Source organism: Brienomyrus brachyistius, chromosome 13 (assembly GCF_023856365.1).
Source record: "Brienomyrus brachyistius isolate T26 chromosome 13, BBRACH_0.4, whole genome shotgun sequence".
Lineage (NCBI taxonomy): Eukaryota > Metazoa > Chordata > Actinopteri > Osteoglossiformes > Mormyridae > Brienomyrus > Brienomyrus brachyistius.
The window spans coordinates 25,469,894-25,489,917 of NC_064545.1; the positions used below are offsets into that span (position 1 = coordinate 25,469,894).

Sequence of the window (20,024 nt, forward strand, 5' to 3'; positions counted from 1 at the left end):
GCCCTTCAGCATTAACTCCCCTCTTCACAGTGGCAGACATTTCTTCCCTGTTACCTTCTTAATTAATCTGCCAGGTTCTGGGTGGTGTGTTTGGGGCAAAGAAAAGGTGGAGCAAACACCCCAGGAAGGATGCTTACCTTTTCGCCATTAGAAGTTGCAGCAGGAGATGTGTAAATCAATACACCAGAGTTCTAATTAGCACGCCCATTTTCAATCTATGAAAGAACAACATTTTAAATGGACTGATATGCATTGATATTTTTTTTCTTATGCTCTAGGGTTATAATGAAGGTAGAATTTAACCTTCTATTAGTGGTAGAACAAGACTGCATTTTCCAAAACACCCTTATGACAACACAGGCTAAATAACTGCTCTTTGTTGAAAGGCTCAGTTGGATTGGGTATTATTTTCAGATGAATTTGCCTGAGACATTTATACTCGTACCTATAGTCAGAGCTATTTTCCATTTTATAAATATAATTAGGGGCGGCATGGTGGCTTAGTGAGTTGCACCTTTTCCTTGCCCCCCCAGGGCTGGGGGGTTTAATTCACGTCTCGGCTTTCTGTGCCATCTGCATATTTTCCCAGTGTCATGCAGTTCTACTGCTGCAGTTCAAAAACATGCAGTTAGGCTAATTGGTGTCATTGAATTGCCAGTAGTACATGAATGTGTGCGTATGTATGCATCCTGCTATGGGCTGGTATCCTGTCCAGGTGCAGCCTGGCCACTGGGGCATGTGTCTAATGATGGCCATCGCGGCAAAATAAGCCAAGGAGGATGCCCCTCCCAGTCTGTGCCCACATAAACCAAGGGGGCCACCCAGTCGCCAAAATATACCTGGGGGGTTGGGGGAGGATACCTGTTCAGCGGAAAAATATGACATTGTGGCCTCTTGACAGTAAATTCCCGGGTTTCGTTTGTTAGCCAGTCTGCTCCTGCTCCGCGGCCCCCCCCTGCCCGTGCTCTGCACTGTCTGGCTCCAGAATAAATCTTTAGAAGATTGATGGATGCAAAACAGTATTGTGTTCTGGAGAGTAATGGTTATTTTTAATGAGTGCATTAATCTGCAATGGACTGGCTTTCCATCCAGGGTGCAACCCGGTCTTTTCCCTGGAGAAGTTCCAGGCTAAACCTGTGAGCCCAACACTGGATAATTGTTTGGAAAATGGATGGATGGATTGATAGTGTGTCAATTTAATGGCTTATTTATTTATTGTACCAGGTATGTCGTAATTAGGGTGTTGTATAACGGCCAAAAACATAGTAAAATACCGACTCCAGTCATCAGTGCTGCAGCGTAATATTTAAAGACAAAGAACAGTGATCTGAAGCTTCCTGACTGAAATGCCTCATTTTGAACAAATTAGATCCAACATATTTGAATGAGTGAAACTGCAACATAGAAAATCATCAGATAAGCAATTGAAGGGTAATTAGATAAGAGGCTTCACTCAAAGGCATGTAGCCATTCAGTCAGAAGTCTATACCGTGTGAAAACTAAAGCATCAGCACAAGAATTTGTGGAAGCTTATTGAAGGATGCGATTCAATATGAACTATGCATGCATTTAAACATAATGCACTTATTTAACATATGCACTTGTTTAATACTGTATTTAAGAGAACCTTTGAACTATACATGCCAGTACTTTTTACGAAGCTTTAATATATTTTGCACTAACCTTCCAGTTATTCACCCTTTGTTCAGCTCTTAGAGGCTGTTTGTTCATATTTTAGCTGCTCAGTCATGTGCCTCAGATGAGTATTTGGGGGGCAAGCAGAGGTCTGAGGTTCTCGTTGATGACATTTCATGCAGTTCACCTAATGCTCTTCAGATTGTACCAGAAGACAGGCAGCATATTGTCTCATGCAAGAGTCTCCAACCTTATTTCTGGTGAGAGGGGCTTTTGCAGTGACTTCAGGGGTAGCATCAAGCACTAGCAGTGCCATGCACAGACTTTTTGAGGGGCTGGTGCTTGAATGGGGGGGATTGGCTTGTGGTCATAATGATTATGCCGGCCACACAGGCGATCATCGCTTATCAGCAGGAGGGGCCACTTTCAAACATTTGAAAAGCCCCCCCCCCACTCATGCCTGTGTACTAGTAGCTGCTCCTAGTGTATCCCAGTCAACGCTTTTGCGACAACTAGCCTAATGGCAGTAGGAGATTCTATGATTTCCTGCCTGCCGAGTTCTTTTTCACCTCCATGCACACACACACTCTCCCGGTGCTGTTCCTGTGCCCCCCCCCCCCCCCCCCTCCTCCCGCGGAATAGCGAAGCAGAGACGCAGCTGTTTGTGGTGTTGTCAGAGCAGACCCAGGGATCTCCCCTCCGGCGTACGTTCGTTCCATTTCCTGGCACTGAAGTTTCAAAAATGGAGTCCAAGCGTGAAGTGAGCCCAGGCTGACTCTCTCGGGTCTGAACACTCTATGGTGTTTGACAATTTGTTTATGGAAATGTGCCACCACTAAATTAAAAAGCAACCAATGCTTAGACTTTGTCTTACAAATTGGCACAGTCCAAGTCTTCAATTTAATTACTGCTTTCACTCTCTGTGATGTAGAAATACATCACTATTTTTGGTCAAATATACAACGAATCGAAACGTGTATTTGAGCTAAGACTAGAATTTGAAATCTGATCAAAATGTAAAATAAATATACAAATAGGTTGTTAGTCTGAAACATTAAGCTATGAGTGTCTGAAAGCAAGTAAATGATGTAATGTCAGCGTTTGTTTGAGAGAAATAACAGCAGACTAATGGTTTTTTGATGAAAAGAATCCCCACGCTGCCTGAGGTAGTTTTGGATTGAATGTGTGTGAAATCTAAGCTTCTAAGCTCAGGTCTCTTATTTTTTTCCACGGCTGTATGTCTCATAGTTTTGTTCTGGATCTGTGTCTGAATGTTTGGATCTCAGCTCGTGAATTTAACTTGTCATCATATCACCAATTCGCCAGTTGTAGATGGGTGTGACGTTAACCGTATGTAGATGTTATCAGTGAAGAAGGACAGACGCTGTTAAAATAGATGTTATTCAGAAAAAGCAGCCAAGTGGTTGTGTTAGTAGCAGCTACAGGATAATATTTCTTTCTGAGCCCCAGATGGTCTATCATAGCCAAAGGTTTCTGAGTGTGGTGAAGACGTCCCTCGGTGTGAGATGAGTGCTTGTGTACGTGACAGAGAAAGACAAAGAGAGATGGAGAACTTTTTTGTTTGAGTGTGGGAATCTGACCTGAGGTGTAAGAATTAAACAGTCTTCTTGTTTTGAAGCTGAAGGGTGTTGAAGGGAAAGGCATTAGGAAAGTGTTTCCGTGGCCGAGGATTTGTCTCACTGTTCTGGTCAAAGGGCACGTCCCCCTGCAGTGAGCATCCGAAACACTGGCTCATGTGTTTGTCTGAATTTGCTTTGGTTTGTTATGGGGAAAACCTAAGGACTTCAGGCCTGGTTTGGTAATAGGGTCCTAAATCAAAATACCCTTCTTTTTAAGGTCCAAAGGTAAAAAAAGGTAAATAAATAAACAAAACAACAAATCTACAAATTGCTTGGGCAGTGCCCCTCTAATGAAAATTGCTTCTTGCAGAAAAACTACTTCCTCCCTGGTTGTATAATAGCTCCTTTCCTGTGGTATTGCAATTATGCTATTTCATCATGCAGAAGCATGTCGCGGTGCTCTCCGCAGGGACGCGAGTGTGAATTGGTGAAATCGTCACTGTTGTGTTCCTTGTGCCATAGGTGCCGGTGCCCTTCGCAGTTTGAGGGCCCTGAGTGCCAGCAGACCAGGCGCAGTTTCCATGGCGACGGGTATGCTTGGTTTCCTCCCATAATGCCGTGCTTTGAGAGCCACGTCTCCCTGGATTTCATCACTGAGGTTGCAGATGGCCTGCTACTCTACAGCGGGCCAGTGGCCCAGTTACAGCCATGGGAACCGGAGGACTTCGTGGCAATAGGTACAGTTCCGCATGTGCCTTTAGGAACTTATAAAGTCGTGAGAAACAGGTGAAATGGAGAATGAATAAATGAACCGCAGTGCACCAGCGGGACGTTTATTAGCTCAATAAAAGCTGCTGGAAGACTTGGAACGGGAGGGCTGGGGGGGGGGGGCATGTTGCCAAAGACTCAGTGGAAGTGCGATTTGTCAAAGGGGACCCACATCTTACATAATCTAGCCATTGGAGTGCAATTATCGAGGGCTCCCACATGAACACTGGGTAACTTCTTTTTCTAATACTTTTTTCAGTGATGGTATATTTTTAACAAGATGCAATTGCTAAGTACAAACACTTGATTCATGGAATCTCAGTTCAGGGAATGCAGCACTCATTCTACAGGATTTCACAATCTGGAAATCGCAGTGGGCTTAGTGAACACAGTTCTGCCTGAGCACATATCAGATGATTGCGAGGGCTGGAAAGGCAAAGTCAAAGCATTCTGGTCTGAGGAGGTTTCCAGGAGCCAAAAGTCCAGTGAATGTTTCACTGGCAAAGTAGCAAACTTTTCTGCTGTTCTGATTTCTTATATTCATTTTCTGCACACCCAACATGTGTCCTGCACTAAAGCCATTGTGTTGTCATACAAGCCTCTTCCAACAGATCATTTTTGTCTTAGGATCTATGAATTAAAAGCTACAGCTAGAGAGCTGTGATTGGTTTAATGTTCTAAGTTTTTATAGGATGGGCCATAGCTAGACAACTAAAGCAGATCAGTCCTTTGGTGCAGTGTAAATTAGATTTACAATGGGATCTCTTTGGACAGCTTGTGGAATTTTCTTTTGTATGCCATACTCTTTGAATACTACAGGGGGAGTTGAGGATAAAAGGTTGTTTTCCCACGAATAACTCTGCAATTGGTTTTCTCAAACGTGCAACACACCAGCGCACAAATTTACTGATTTTCTTTACTTTATGCTCCTCAGAACTGATCTTTGCCTCCTGAAGTGTGATGTGACTGATCTCACAGGCAAACCCCACATCTCACAATCACATGATGATTAATACGACCAAACGTGACTCACATTTTTATCTCTCATGTGAAGTTTGTTAAAAAACAAAAAGGAATTTCCTCGAGAATCATGAAAGGGGCTCAGGCCAGATTTAATCTCTGTGTGGCAGACACACTGAAATTGCCGGTTGGTTATTTTGTTCATTGAAAGCTCTCCTTAAACCATAGTTTTATGTTCATTTCATTAAATACCAAGGAGAGGCATGTTGCATGTTTTACGGTACCATAGAGCTTAAAATCCCCACTTTCCTCTCCATGCAGGGGATTTTCGTTACTGACGTCAAAGACGGTTATGCACAGGGTATAAATATGTTATCATGAAGATCCAGGATTAAAGCCGGGCGAGTGTAAACCTGACTGCGTATTACCTTTTATCTTCTCAAAATGCATTAACAAAGAGGGGTATAAAGCTCGTCTGTACGTCTCCAAGGCCACCGCCTGACATTTCTGTTTACATTAATATTAATTAGGCAGTAAACGGCTTGCTGACACGATAACTTAATTCATAATCTCTCAGTTAATTGTGTTCGTCAGTCCTGACTGGAAGCACTGTGAACCCGGAAGACAGGGTTAACAGCTTTCCCATCGGTGTGTAATGTTTTTCGTGACGGAATGCTTTGGCCTCAGATGAAAGAGCTTTCCAAGATATCTATAGTGGTTTGCACGTGTTTTTTATAGTTTGGGATTCTTCAGCCTTTGCCCTTCTCAGTGCTCAGTGTTGGGACCAAGATGGTCTGATAGTTTGCAGAGATTAGCAAACAGTAAAATGTCAAGTTGTCTTGGGTGGAGAGAGAAAACAGATATAGGTGATATGTGAGTGGAGTGGTGGTTATATCAGCCCGAACAGATGTGTTTCAAAAGACATATTTTTAGCTTCTCTGTTTGGCTTCCACCTGTTGAACGGTGGTTTGTCTGGACTGATGACTTTGTGGCAGATCCACATGTTTTATGTACACATTATCAGTAACAGGTTTTTTTAACTGAAGAGAGGAAGGTTAAAGTAAAAAGTACATTCAAACATTTGCTAGTGAACGCTGAGAGTTTCTCATCGGCGTGAGGAGCCATCTGAAAATTTGTTTGTGTGTCAGAGATCGTTGATGGAGTTCCCACTCTGAAGATTAACCACGGCTCTGGCACGCTGGTGTTGCGGTTGCCTGGCAACGTCAACACAGCAGACAGACGGTGGCACCGGTTGGATATGAGGAGTAATGGCAAAGTGAGTGTTTCTGCGGCAGCTTCACTATCTGACGATTGTAATAGTGACGTTTCCCCTCTGACACCTGTTGAGTTTAAAAAAAGTTCATTCTTATTGCACATTGTACACTCAACTCTTGAGTTCCTTCTGGTGAAAAATACAACAGGGAAGTCTGACCGCATGCCTGTCCTGTCAGATTTGAGAACTGTGCAACTGCAATAGTGAGAGGCACATTGAGGCCATGATCTTCTAAGCCCCTCTGCTTCTTACTGCTCAGGAGATACGCTTCACTCTGGACCGATGCTCCTCTGCTGTTGTCATGGAAATGGAGGGTATTGGGAGCTGGATCACCACCAGGGAACATTCTTGTGAAGTTACTGGAGTTACACCCAACCGAGACAGGTTCAGTATCCACATTTCATCCAGAATTTTCCAACTTGCCTACCTACTGCATGTCAGTTACTGATCTTCTACGTTGGGCATTCCTGGTCCAGAAGCTACAAATCCAGACCAAGATTTAGTTTCTACCAACCAGTTGAATACTCTGTGATTCTTTAACCTGAACTGGTTGGTAGAAACAAAATCTTGGTCTGGATCTTTAGCTGCCATATAGTTTTGTTTATTTTAGAACACAGTGATTGTCCTTCTTAGTAATTAGTGGATGCTTGAGTTATGTATCTACTGATGTTTCACTATTAGATACCTGAATATGACCCAGGTTTTGCAGCTGGGAGGCATCAATGAAAACCTGCCATACGTCTACCCTCAGTTACAGCACAAACACTTCTCCGGCTGCATCCGGAATCTTGTTGTGGACAGCAAGGTACTGAACGTCATCTATCAACCAGTAAAGAATGATTTTTTTCCCCCAGTATCCTCTTGATTTCAGCCAGATGCCCAATACCTGACAGCCTTCTTAATGCGAGGTTTGTCTATAGTTACTAGATGAAAGTTATCTGACCTAAAACAACCTAGATATTCAATCAGAATGACAGCCTTCAATACATTTACTTTGCTTGATCATTTCTCTGCTTGCTGAGAAGCATAACATTGGCCACAAAAAGACTTTGACTCAGAAATGTTCTCCCAATTAACCCGCTTGTCAGGGACTGTTTTGACGTGATGGAAAATTGGGTGGCCAGCACTGGCTGATAGAGATTTTGCTGTTTCGAAATTACCCTCCGCAAAATTAAGAATCAAATTTTATTATTAGTACTGGCACCTATCTGCAAGCTTATTGTGTCACAAACTGTTGCTCGAGTGGGTTTGAGAGCTGTCAGTACATTTAAGCTCAACTCAGGCATTAGCAGATGCAAATGAGTCACCGGGGAGATATTAACATCTCCCTGACACCTGTTGTAAGCTCACCTGGAGGAATTGGCAGAATGTGGTTATGCCAATCTGGAAGGCCACTTTGAATGGAGTCAGTCTACCCTCAAGGTTGGGTGTGGTTTTTGCATTTGAAGGTTTTCAGTATCTTATTCTTTGCTATAATAAAACTCCAGTCAAATGATTTAGTGCTAATTGAAGGAACACAAGTGAAAGACAATGTAATAAAAATAAATAATCATTCATCGTGAACTGAAGCTGGTTTGTAGTTTGTTACACAGGTTGAATTTGAGGGCTTGTTGCTAGGGTTGCCACCTCAGTCCTGTAAGATCCTGGACACCCAATCAATAGCAATACCAGTACAATATGCTTTTTTTAGGTCTGTTTGATAGGGAAATTGATCGGGGCATTCTGTGAAATTCCAGGATGGACGAGCATAATTCCACGGAAAATCCTGGATGGGTTACCCTACTTGTTCCTCATGTTCTCCTGTCCTTCTCTCTCTCTACCTGTGTGCCGCTGTCCCTCAGTTCTATGATCTAGGCTCTCCTGCAGACTCCCTCAACAGCTCCCCCGGCTGTCAGGTGACGGATGGGCACTGTGTGAACAGGGGCGGCCCCTCCTGTGGACCCCGAGGGAGGTGTCTAGGAGATTGGGGCTCCTTCACCTGCCAGTGTCCACCTGGCTACTATGGGCACCAGTGCCAGCGGGGTAGGACACACAAAGCCAAAAAGACAGTCGCTTTGATGTTACATTTGGTCATGGTCCCCGGTGCAATTGGGGGGAAAAAGAACTGGAATTCTTTGCAGTGAATTGAATGTTAACATAATAACTGCCCCTGTAGGTCAATGAGTCAGTGTTTTTGTAACGTAACTGACGTTATAAAATGAACGCGATTTTTGTCTAATAATGACAAACTGAAATTCATTATAAAGGTAAAAAATATAACCAAAAACCGTGCTCTAAGGTGACCTGCATTCGATTCACCGCACTGTATGTTCTGTGCTGTTTCTTCTTGTGCCATCAAGATAATTAGGAGCTAAAGATGGAATAAAACTGCTTTGGCACAGTTATACCCATTTAACACCAATAGCCTGTCACCAATAAAGAAGAACGAATGTTGTAAAGGAAGTAATGGAATCACTATATTAAATAATTAATGAAAGTCTTTGTTGAAATTCAAAGTGCATATTTAATTTGTTGTACAAGCTGGTGTAATTTTGAAGTTTTGGCCAAGTGTGTATATCCCTCTTTAGAGTAGTTGTTTGACATTTATGCAAATTAAACAGGGATTAATGCTGTTTTAGTAGGCATGTCTTTGAAAATGTGCAGTGGTCTACCTCTGTGTGGCACGTTCTTTGATGACGCATGAGAATCGCATATAACATGAGCCTTATCAGAGGGCAAGGCAAGATAGAACATTTGCTCTTTTGAATGTTCAGGTGTAAAGTTGAAACAACATGCAGTTAGCAAGTAACTGATAGTAATATGCAAAATGTGTGGATATTTTAATTGGTCTGCCCAAGATTTACAGCAATGAATAGCAGGAGATATTGGTCCCCTCCTATTCCAGTGAGCATCTCACCATCACCTAGTCAAAATTTAAACCTTTCTTTCTACCAAGAACTGAGATTCAGCACTGATATTTATGCATCAATAAACAGAGCACAATTAGATTACGTGACATGAAAGTTAACTGTGAGATCAGAGAATTACCAACGACTGGAAGACTGCGCAAATGCTCTTTATAGATGCCCAGTACAAAGCTGAGAAGAAAAAGAAGCAGGTAGATGAATTTTATGGATGTGACTTGTGAACAGAAGGTTGCAGGTTTAAATCCCGTAGCCAGCAGAGCGATGCCACTGTTTAGCCCTTGGGCAAGACCCTTAAACCCAGTTGCTCCAGGGGTACTGCATACCTGCTGCATACCTGCTGATGCTGTGCTCACACCCCAAAACCTGCAACCTTCTCCCCTCAGTGCTTGAAGTGGACTGACACTTTGTTGTTCTCTTCAAAATGCCAAGAACCATTTCTTGTGTACTGGCACGTCTCATAATCTACCGGCACTGAATAACAAGGCACCTGTTCTCTACACTTCAAGCACCATCTCACCTTTATATGCATCTGTGTGCCTCATGGAGATTAAGATGGGGTGAATTAGTGTTCCCTTTCTAATGGCCAGTTCCTTGCTCATGGGATATGTGCTTGGAAACACAGGAAGTGGTCTGATGACAGAGAGGTTAACATCAGTTCTTGATTGGAATTTATAGAGGTTCCAGAATATTCCTTTGATGGCCGGAGTCATGCCCACTTGCGTACGACGTCCCTGTTCCCGGCTCGTCAAACTCACGTACAAATTCTACTGCGAACCAGGGCTCACGGCGGCATCATAGTCAGCCTGGTGTCTGAGGAAAGGACTGAATACCTAAGACTGGAGGTGAGTCAGGACTTTTATCACTCTGTTTACATCTTAACAGTAATACAGTAACATTGATCAGCAATGAGATGATGTGATGTGACGTGATGTGGTATGTGATGTGGTATGATGTGATATGATACTTTGTCATGCATGAGTGATTTTTCCTGCATTACAGTAGCTCTATACAACATGCGAAATCGCACAAAAAAGACACAAATACAAACATTTAACATAGCATCACAAAGATATATTCAATATACCTGTACATTTAATCTTGAATTAAGTTCCATATTTAGTTTTAATATTGACTGATTCACAAAACAGTGCTTCATGCTAACCTTATTAAATCCTAGAACTCTATATCTCTGGTTTGATGGTAGCAATTCACTGGGTTGGGAGCCAAAACATTTCTGTTGGCTATATATATATTTTTCTTGGCTTAATATGTTGGTATGGGGCACTGATTCACAGAGTCATCTTGCTACCTGCATTGGTGCTTGCATAGGTTTTGCAAGATAAGAACCTCGTCTAACAGAACCAATAGAAGAGATTACTAAGGCTAGATATTAGCTTTTAACAATGAGCTCCCCTGTGCTCTCATCTAAGTACCAGCAGCTGCCAACCTACAGGCATCACGTTCAAGAATCCACATCATAATGAACTTAATTTGTTAACATCCAGAATAAGCCTCGGTATGTTTAATTTGATGGGCTGGGGTTTTTCTCAAGGGGAGAATCAGTCAAACTTTATACGAGTTCAGTTTCATTGCCTGTCATAGTCTTTCCTGAGTGGTGTGACTTCTGGGACACCTACTGATCGGCCAGTGAAGCTGTTAATGAAATTGCTTCTGATTTATGCTCAATTTATGTTCATTATAGTACTGTCTTGCTGTAATTGAGAGCTCCCATGTGGACATAGCATTTCAGTACTGGTAGAACTTACAATATTTAATAATTGTCATAACCTTGCTTTTAGATGTTTTATTCAGTTTCTTATTTGAGTTGCTGTAAAAATAGTAAAAGGAAAAAATGTTTATTTTTTTAATCTAGGGGCTCAGTGGAGGAGCTGCTATGCCTTTCACAGGAATTAGTTTTTATTTACTCATCTCCTTTTCTCCAAATCTGTCCCTGTGTTTCCTCTCACGGGCACAAAGTACGCCTTGGATGTCATGTGCAGTAGTGTCTTCAGGGCTCATCCACATACTTCATGGTTCATCCACATACTTCATGGTTCATCCATAGAAACATCTTCAGCCAGAGCTAACAGCTCCAGGCAGACTCTGACAAGGAACTTCCGTAAGCTGTAATATTTTCCAGAATGTGCTCAGGCCAACTCTTTCCCTGAACACCCTGATTTCAGCTTATCAGCCGTGAGAATGCCTGTTCCTTTTTGTGTTAGGCAGAAAGCCTTTCAGAACCCATTGTGAGATTTCTAATAGTACTTTTAGGCACTCAACCCATTTAGCAATTTACCCTTCATTTTGCCCATTTTTGCTTAGCTAGAGCTTAATCATTTTTTTCATTTGTGTCCTTTTTTTCTGATTAATGTAAGGTATTTATAAATCAATTATCTTCGTTTCTCAAAGAAAGAGCCGCCTCATTTTTTTCCTTAAGTGCTTTGTTGCTTCCTGTTTTCTTCACATGTTTTTATTTGTGGATAAGTAGACCCTCTTCTTCCTCAATATCTGCTTTAAAGCAAACTTCCGGAGCACTGGCTCTCGGCTGAGCGCCCTTTTTGGGGCATCGAGGCACCAGCCACCGTCAAAGGGCTGTCTGCCCTTCTTTCTGTATAGCACTGCAATCCTCATTCTCATGCATCAGTTTGGTTAACTCCTCAGTGACAGCAGGGCGGGATGATGCTTGCAGGTAGCGATGAAGGAGCCTCAAGCATGAGGGGGAAGCTGCAGATTAGAACTGCAGAACGGAAAGCAAACTCTGTGGTTAGTCACATGATACTGCATGGTGTTAGTGCTTCTATGCATTTTCAGCTATACAACCTGTCACTTGCTTAGCAATGTAAGGCGACACGTGGTCGAAGGTGAAGGAGACTTGTTTTCCTATTAGCTTTTGCTTCATAATAGATTTAGCTTGAGACAGCTAGGAGAAGAGTGGAATTGTTTCACCTTCATCTCCAATGAGCCTGTATTTATATCTGCTGCTAACAGGCTACTCTCGAAGCCTGCTTTAGTATGATAAGGATCAGAGGCCTGTATCACGAAGCAAAATTTGTTGCTTAGCTAGATAACTTGTCAGATTAAAGGAACCCCAGTTCAAATGGACTTTATACCTTATATCAGACAAGTTATCTTGCTAACCCAAAAATCTCACTGCGCAGGCCCCTGCTGACCTTAAGAAGCAAATGAAGTAATAAAAATGATTATTATTATTATGTAAAGTGTTATCTATTGTTCCAGTATTCTTCAGAACTCAACAACACTAACAACATTCCATAACACAGGACACGAAGAGGGAGTACTGGCCACAGAATCTGATAGTTACAAAAAGTACACTGTGATGAGTGATACCCTAGGGTGAAGGGAAGCACAAAGGGATCAAGTGAGAAAGTGGAGTAGAAGGATCTAGAAAGTGTGGAAGAATGAGATTTTGAAAACTGGGAGTAAGGGAGTTATGAATATCAGAGGGAAGGAAATTCCAAAGACGAGGGACCACCTTAGAGAAAAGCTCGATCACCGAAGCTCTGGAGTTTACAAAGAGGGACCAGAGGGACAAAGACACCATAAGAGATAAGAGGAAGATTTAAGAGTATGTGGGGGCTGATAGGGCATGAGAAGTTCAGACAGGTAGGGGAAAGCAAGATTGTTCTGAACCTTATAGGTGAAGAAAAGTATTTTGAAGCTGAGGCAAAAATTCATAGGGAGCCACTACAGGTAATAGAGAACAAGAGAAGTACATAGGTAGGTTCAGGTATTTGTGAGTTTGTCAAGCTGCAGAGTTATAATCCAGTTGGAGCTTGAAGCTTGAGTGGGAGTTTAGGTGCTGATGCCAGTCAGGAAGGAGGTTCAGTAACTGAAACTGAAAATGATGGCATGGTTGAAGGATTTAGTAGGAGGTTGGGAGAGGTAGGGTAGGGTCTGAAGCAGGCTGTGTTACCATGGTGGGAAAGCGAGGTTTTCCTGATGGATAAAACATGATTTTCCTACCTGAGAGAAGAGTCTGGAATTTCACTGAGGCTGCAAACTGTTAAGGACTGAAGAACTGCTGTGCCATCAATGAGTAGTTGAAGCGACCCAGGATAAACTCCATCATCTCATTGTTCAGCTTGTGGAGATGTGACATCCAGGTTTCGATTGCAGATGATAATGCTTAAATTTGGGACAGGGTGGAGAATGGATGGATTCAGCACTCAGCTAAATCTGGGTCTCATCAGCATAATGGGGATTGGTGTCGAACAGTCTAATAATACAGCTGAGTGGGACCATGTGTAAGCGGTCCGAAAACTGTGCCTTGAGGAATCCCATGAATGACCGCCGAAGAGAAAGATGATTACCTTGATGTGAAATGTTTCCTGTCTGTCAGGCAGGATGAGAAGCGGTCTGGTGCAATATCCTGAATGCCAGTTTATGGAGACTTGAGTGGCGGATGCTGTGGTAGATGCTGTGGTACACTGTGTTTAGATCGGCGTGACAGTAGCAGTCTTGTAGATGGAAGTACTAATCCAAGAGAGAGGACAGTGAGATGAAAGCAGAGAGCGGTCTGGCTGCTCTTACACAAGTTAGATGGAAGGGAATCCAAAGAGCTGGTAATAGTCTTAGAAGCACTGATTTTATCAGAGAGTTGAGAGGAGTCCAGGGGTGTGAAGAGAAGGAGCTGAATTGGGGAGGAGGGCAGTTGGAGACAGGCAGTGAGATCAGGGGTGAGGGGGTGACAAGCAGTTGCTGCGGTCAGAGAGCTGTGAAGAGTAGAAATTTTGTCCCAAAAATCTAGGTAGAATAGTTATATGGGGGTTTTACCAGTTTTTTTGACAGTAGAGAAAAGAGTCTGAGGGTTTCTATTTGTGCCATTGATGACAATGGAATAATAGGCAGTTCTAGCAGTGCAAGAGGTGCCTTTGAAAAGGGGGCCTTGTAGCACTCATCATGGCCTGCGGGCTAAGTTTTCTTAAATTGGCTCTCCAGCCAACAATCAGTCTTTCATGGAATGGAGCTCAGGTGTATTTCAGGGGGAGGAAGAGGTAAAAAAAAAAAACAAAGCAAGTACAGGATTTTGGAGATGATAGAGTATCTAGAGTGTTGGATCAGTATAGTGTTTAATTCAGAGGCTAACATTTCAGGAGAGGAAGTGACAGGGTGAGAAGACAGCTAAGGATGTAGACTGATTTACAGCAAGTGGAACAATAGATTTGTTATGGAAAAAGATATTAAATTGATGGAGTAAAGGAAGGGAGACAGAGAGCAGAAGAGTCGAATGGTCATAGAGAGGAAAATTCAGTGATCTAAGATACTCAACAGACATAAGGACAGAGCAGACCGGGTCAAGGGTGTGACTTTTCGAGGTGAGTAAGCAAGCTAACATGTAAGGAGGGGTGAAAACCATCAAGGAGGTCGAGAGAATCAGTAGTCATGGTACAGTTAGTTGAAAAGTACAAAATTGATCAAGTCTGTTGTTTGATCAGAAGCTGACCAAAGCTCAGGAAAAGGTCTAGGTGGTTAGAAAGCTCTATAACTCCATATACTGCGTAGCTGACTAGTAACCAATAACCAAATCCAAGAAGAATGAGAAAGTAGAGCCTTATGCACCGGCAGAGGAGATGGCAACCCAGCCTGAAGAGCGAGTTGAGACTGGCTCTGACGCAGTTAATTAAGTCCAAAGTGTTATGTGAACAGAAGCAGCGAGACGGTACAAGTGGGGCACCAACTTTGCAGGTTGGTGGAGGGAGAAGCGCGAGCTGTCAGCAGCAGAGAGGACTCCAGACAGGGGCGGAGCCGGCAGACAGCAGGCTGAAGAAGGAGATCAGCGAGTGGCGAATAAAAGCTGGAGAATCAAAAAGAGCCAGAAAAAGTACAGAACGTGAACAGAAGGTTTAAACAACCTAAATGCTGGAAAATGGCGTCGAGCGTCTGAACGTCAGCAGTGTTCTCTCGATGGTGACATCACTGCACAGGCTAAGCCTAAGTAAGCCTGAGCTAATGGTTTATTAGGAGGCCTCAAAGAGACCACACTTGCTAAAAAAATATCCCTCAGGGCAATCTTAAGATATTTGCTAATACAATTTCTCATATAGTTTAAGCAGATAATAGGCAGGTTGAACAGAAGGGGGTGAATTACAGGATCTTATTTGCAGGCTTTAGCTTCATGTGAGAAATAAGTGCCGATGTCAGACAATCTAACGCTATTATTTACTTTCACTGAAATAATGCAGAAGTTTACAAATTATGCTCAGAGGGACTTTTTAAGTGCATCTGAAATTGAAATGAAGGCTTCGTCAGCTTTTCAGGAATGGCAGAGATATGAACATATTCTGATCCCTTCTGTTCATTTTCTTTTTCTTCTGCTTTGATTGTCGCTGCAGGATTAATGTTTCTCACTGAAAGTCAAATGATTTGGTTCAGGACCAGTTAAGACACGTTCATTTTCCCCCGAAAATCCAGGGAGGCAAAAGGGACTAAGGTTTTTAGTGCATTCTAATGCTGTGCAATTAAGAAGTGGAAGCTTCTGCAGAATGTTGCAGAAAAGTTTGTTGTTAAATTGTTTTTCCAATCAAACTGGAGGCAGAATCAGTGTAGCTCATTGTATTCTGATCAAGACAGGGGCAAGCAGAATGATGGTGAATAGCAAGCAGAATGATGGTGAATAGCAAGCAGAATGATGGTGAATAGCAAGCAGAATGATGGTGAATAGCATTTCTAACTCCAAATCGGGCAAAAAAACTTCTCTCTAGACATCAGTGCCAAGGGTCCCAAAACTGAAACAAGTTGCTCAGTAAATAAATTCTGTATTGAATTATCCTGTGCCAGTGTTTCTAATGAAATGGACAGTATGTTTAATTCTTTAGAGTAGCTGGTTGTCAAATCCAGCTCCAAGTATTACAAAGTTCTCAGAGGAACAGTGGCATTGACCCAAAGCCCTGAGGCACCATATTTGCCGCATTCTGCAGGTCTTCCAGGGTTCCTTGGCCGTCTTCTACAACCTTGGAGATGGGGACTACAGCCTGGTGTTGCCTGCCTGCCGCTTGGACAATGGGGAGTGGCATGAGGTCCAGCTGGAGCGCTACGACAACGAGCTGACCCTGAGGCTAAATGGGGGAGGAGGGAGAAGAGAGGTCACAGCCTCTCCTGGGAGGAGCCGGGAGATCGTCATCGATCCTGCTGCAGTGATGATTGGAAGCTCCTTTCTCATCACCAACCGAAGCTTCCAAGGTACTGCCACTAACTCATGGCTGAGATGGACCTGAAGAACAAGGTGAAGTATGACCTGTTCCATGCTCTCCTTCCAGGATGTATGCGAGACCTAAGGCTGAACCATCAATACATATCTCTGGATGGTCAGAACAAGGAGGTGGCTTCTCTGCTCAGCTCTGAGGGGGTGTCCGTGGGCTGCTTTTCTGACTCCTGCCGGAGTAACCAGTGCAACCCCCCCTTTACCTGTGTTGATCTCTGGAGGGTTCATGAATGTAGGTAAGCCAGGCCACCTCTGAGACTTCATCCTGAACCATTCACCAGCTCTGTTGGCTCGCGTGGGCTGACTCCAGCACAGTTTCTTAAAAGGACTCCATCCTGTGAAGCTCGGCAAACAAGCTGCACTCCATCTGTGGGTGTCAGTGTGTGGGCAGGTCCTTTAAATTCTCCCGAGGCAAGAGTTCTTGCTCTGTGATCTCCTTAAGAGCATATTCCATACTTTCCAATGGTCTGTTCTGTCACCCTGAGTCCTCCAATTAGGGTCAGGGTTACGGTTGGCCATCTGAAGCTTGGCTTAGGGTTAGAAAAGTTACGGTGCTTTCAGACATAAAAACCTATTTTTATTTTTTTTCGGGGGGGGCTTTTAATGGGAAACCACAGGTTAGCTTGATTTGAGGAGTCTAATTTGTACAGCTAGTGTAAACTAAAATGGGGTCATTGCTTTTCAAATGCATATTGGATAAATGAGCCGCTCATTCTCTTGACCATTTCTGTATCATTGCCAGAAATACAATACTGTGAACATCTAAGCAGCATCTTAATATTAAAGAAAGCCTTATTCTGTCCTATGAGAACATGGTGATGCTGAGCGCCTCGAGCAAGATGCTTAACCCCAAAACAAGCTCCGGGGGGCAGATTAACAGCTGACCTTGTGCTCTGAACTCGGGGTTCACTCTCACCTCTATATGTCTGTATTTGTGTCTCAGGAGAATAATTTGTGATATGCAAAGCCTGAATTTCATTGTACTTTCTACCAGTGCAATTGCAATAAAGGAATTCTATTCTGTTCTGAAATATAGTGGTGTAAAATATAAGCATGTACTTCAGCGTAATAAAATTCCCTTATTTTGTGGGACCAGTATTGTATCATGGGGAAAGAACATCAAATGTGTTATTCCAGTTTGCCCTTCGGTAAAAATAGTAATTGAAATTTGGTGTTATAACCCCAGGTGCCCCCCGAGTCACATGGTGAAGGAGAATGCCACAGGGAAGTTCTGCGTGTACACCCTGTGTGCCAGCCAGCCGTGCCACCGCGGTACCTGTGTGGTACAGTCGCCCCTGCGCTTCACCTGCCGCTGTCCTGAGGGCTACCGGGGCCAGCACTGTGAGGTCACGCTGGCCGCCTACCGCGATGACTTGGGCCTCAGCTTCAGCTCCATGTTTGCCATCTGCATTTGCTTCATGGCACTCCTGGGTATGTATATCTGCTCAATCCCAAACTTTCATGTATGCCATAATCTCGCTCAGATTTCTCCTTAGAAGCCCATGGTTTGCTCTTTGTTCCTAATGCCTCCTCAGTTTCCCATCTTTTATACTTATCGTTGCAGTGTTACAGTGTTTTTAATCTCTTAGCTAGTTCCGTAGATTTTTTCACAGAGAAAATCTCATTTCTTCCCACCTAATATAAGTTCAGTGGTGATTTGCCCTGGCCTGGGGTACTACATTATTTAAAAATAACGCTCATGACCACAGGGATGTAAATTACATTAGCTAGGAGTGAGATGTACATCTTGAAATTGCAAGGTTCTTCACTGATGTAAGTAATCCCTTCCACAAACTCTCATGTAACTCAAATTTTACGCAAGTTGGATTTACTGCCCCCTCCAAAAAAACCATTCAAGACACCTTATTGCGAAAAACATGTACGCCAAAAATACACTAGTAATATATACTGAAGAAAACATTAAGAGAAAAGATAAAGTGTAAAGACATTTATTTTGCATTAGCGCTTTCGTAAAGCATGTATTTCCAGATATATGTAAGTTGAGAGCTGCCTGCAATCATGCTGTGTTATTAAAGTTACAGACTCTTTATTAAATTTAAGCGAATGTTAGCTAATGTATCTCGTATATCTTGTAAAGTAAGTAAATACGTTTTTTCTCCCAGTTTTTGTTCGTTCTCGGTTGGGTGAACTTGGTCTATGAAATGACACTAATTGGTAATGAATTGGTAATGGTCTTGATTTAGAAGATCCTTTTCTCCTAATTAACAGGCCTACTTGAGAAGTGCTAGCCTGCCATTGCCACACCACCGCCTTGGCAACACCGCCTTCATTTCCTGCTGAAAATATTTACACAACGACACCTCTTATTTATCTCTGCGAACTCGCTTCCCTGGAACAGGCATCTTACTGCCAATTTGCTGTGAACACAAGAAAAACCTGAGACTATTGCCATAATTCAGGAGAAAATTACGTATGAATTTCTTATCCAAAGTCCAAATAGGCGCCAGAAGAAAGCGCTTGGACATGTTGAGATGTTTCCACTAATGTGCCACCTCTCTGGATGATTCTTTCCCCCCCCCCAACGAAGCAAATCTCACACCCAGCTTCCAGACATGTCCTGTTCTTGCCACAGTACATGATGCATGTGGCCACGTAAAGTTGATGTAATGTGAGCAGTCAGATTTCCGGGGTCTGAAGAGCGTGCAGCAGTGCAGCTGTATGAATCACTACGTGAGTTCACTTGTTTTCGTGTTGGTCGCAGAGAATTTATGTTCTTCAGCTTATCTGTGCTGCTCCTTTAAGCTGGATTTTTTGGGAAGTTGCGCAAATGAAAATTATTTAAGGGCACATGATTGTAACATTTAGAAAGAGGGAGAACATGCGTGATCGCTATCTGAGCTTAAAAACTCAACTTTCATTTGTTTAAACCTTAATCCTTCTTTTTCATCCCTCAATTTTCCTTTTTTTGTTGGGAAAATTTTCATGGAAAGCGATGATCCACAAAGATTTTGTGGTTGCAGCATCAAACAGAGTAATACAAGCACACTTCTCCTTAATGTGCTGCACGTCTGAGAGGTGGAGGAGAAACTGGGAGGAGAAAAAAAGAATTAAATTCAATGGAAGAAAAATAGATGGATGAAAAGGAAAGAATTAAGGAGGGTTAAATGGATGAAAGTTGGTTGAATACTTTTAAGCTGCACATTTGATGTCTTTAGCAAGGTTTTATGCTGAAGAATGACTAAATGGGAGCAGTTCCCATACAAGTGTAGGTGAAGGATTTGATGGAAAGAGAGGGATGTGAATGCAATATCAAAAAGAAAAATTCCGGCACACTTTTCCTTAATAGGTGGAAAATTTGAGAGGTGTAACGGATTTTCTAGGTGAAAAACTGTAACGGGAGATAGGTGCCAATATTTTGGGAAGAAGAAAAAAATATGTGAGAGAACATAGTGAATCGAGTGCATGTGAACAGCCATCACAATTGCAGCATTTAACTAAAATTTGCTGGTTTAGGAAAAAAATCTGGAAATCTATAGCATGCTACTATGAGGCCAGATTCAAATATAACTACTTTAATATAACTAAAATCTTATTCACCATAAACAACAAGCACCATGTAATATACAACAATGATTTTTTGTAAACAATAGAGATGTTACATTTTATTCTGTGGTCTCCATTCAGAAGATGGCGGGGGGCACGTCTTAGGGTAGTGGAGA

At 42.7% G+C, this 20,024-nt stretch overlaps 1 protein-coding gene across 1 annotated transcript in view; it reads left to right on the plus strand.

Moving 5' to 3' along the window:
* Positions 1–20,024, plus strand: part of LOC125706644 (neural-cadherin-like) — a 132,860-nt gene that overhangs the window by 105,450 nt on the left and 7,386 nt on the right. Inside the window, exons 23-31 of the mRNA XM_048973401.1 lie at positions 3,738–3,952; positions 6,092–6,219; positions 6,476–6,600; positions 6,898–7,021; positions 8,058–8,238; positions 9,798–9,964; positions 16,061–16,322; positions 16,400–16,580; positions 17,531–17,775. Coding sequence (XP_048829358.1) covers positions 3,738–3,952; positions 6,092–6,219; positions 6,476–6,600; positions 6,898–7,021; positions 8,058–8,238; positions 9,798–9,964; positions 16,061–16,322; positions 16,400–16,580; positions 17,531–17,775 — 1,628 coding nt within the window. The remainder of the gene's footprint in view (positions 1–3,737; positions 3,953–6,091; positions 6,220–6,475; positions 6,601–6,897; positions 7,022–8,057; positions 8,239–9,797; positions 9,965–16,060; positions 16,323–16,399; positions 16,581–17,530; positions 17,776–20,024) is intronic.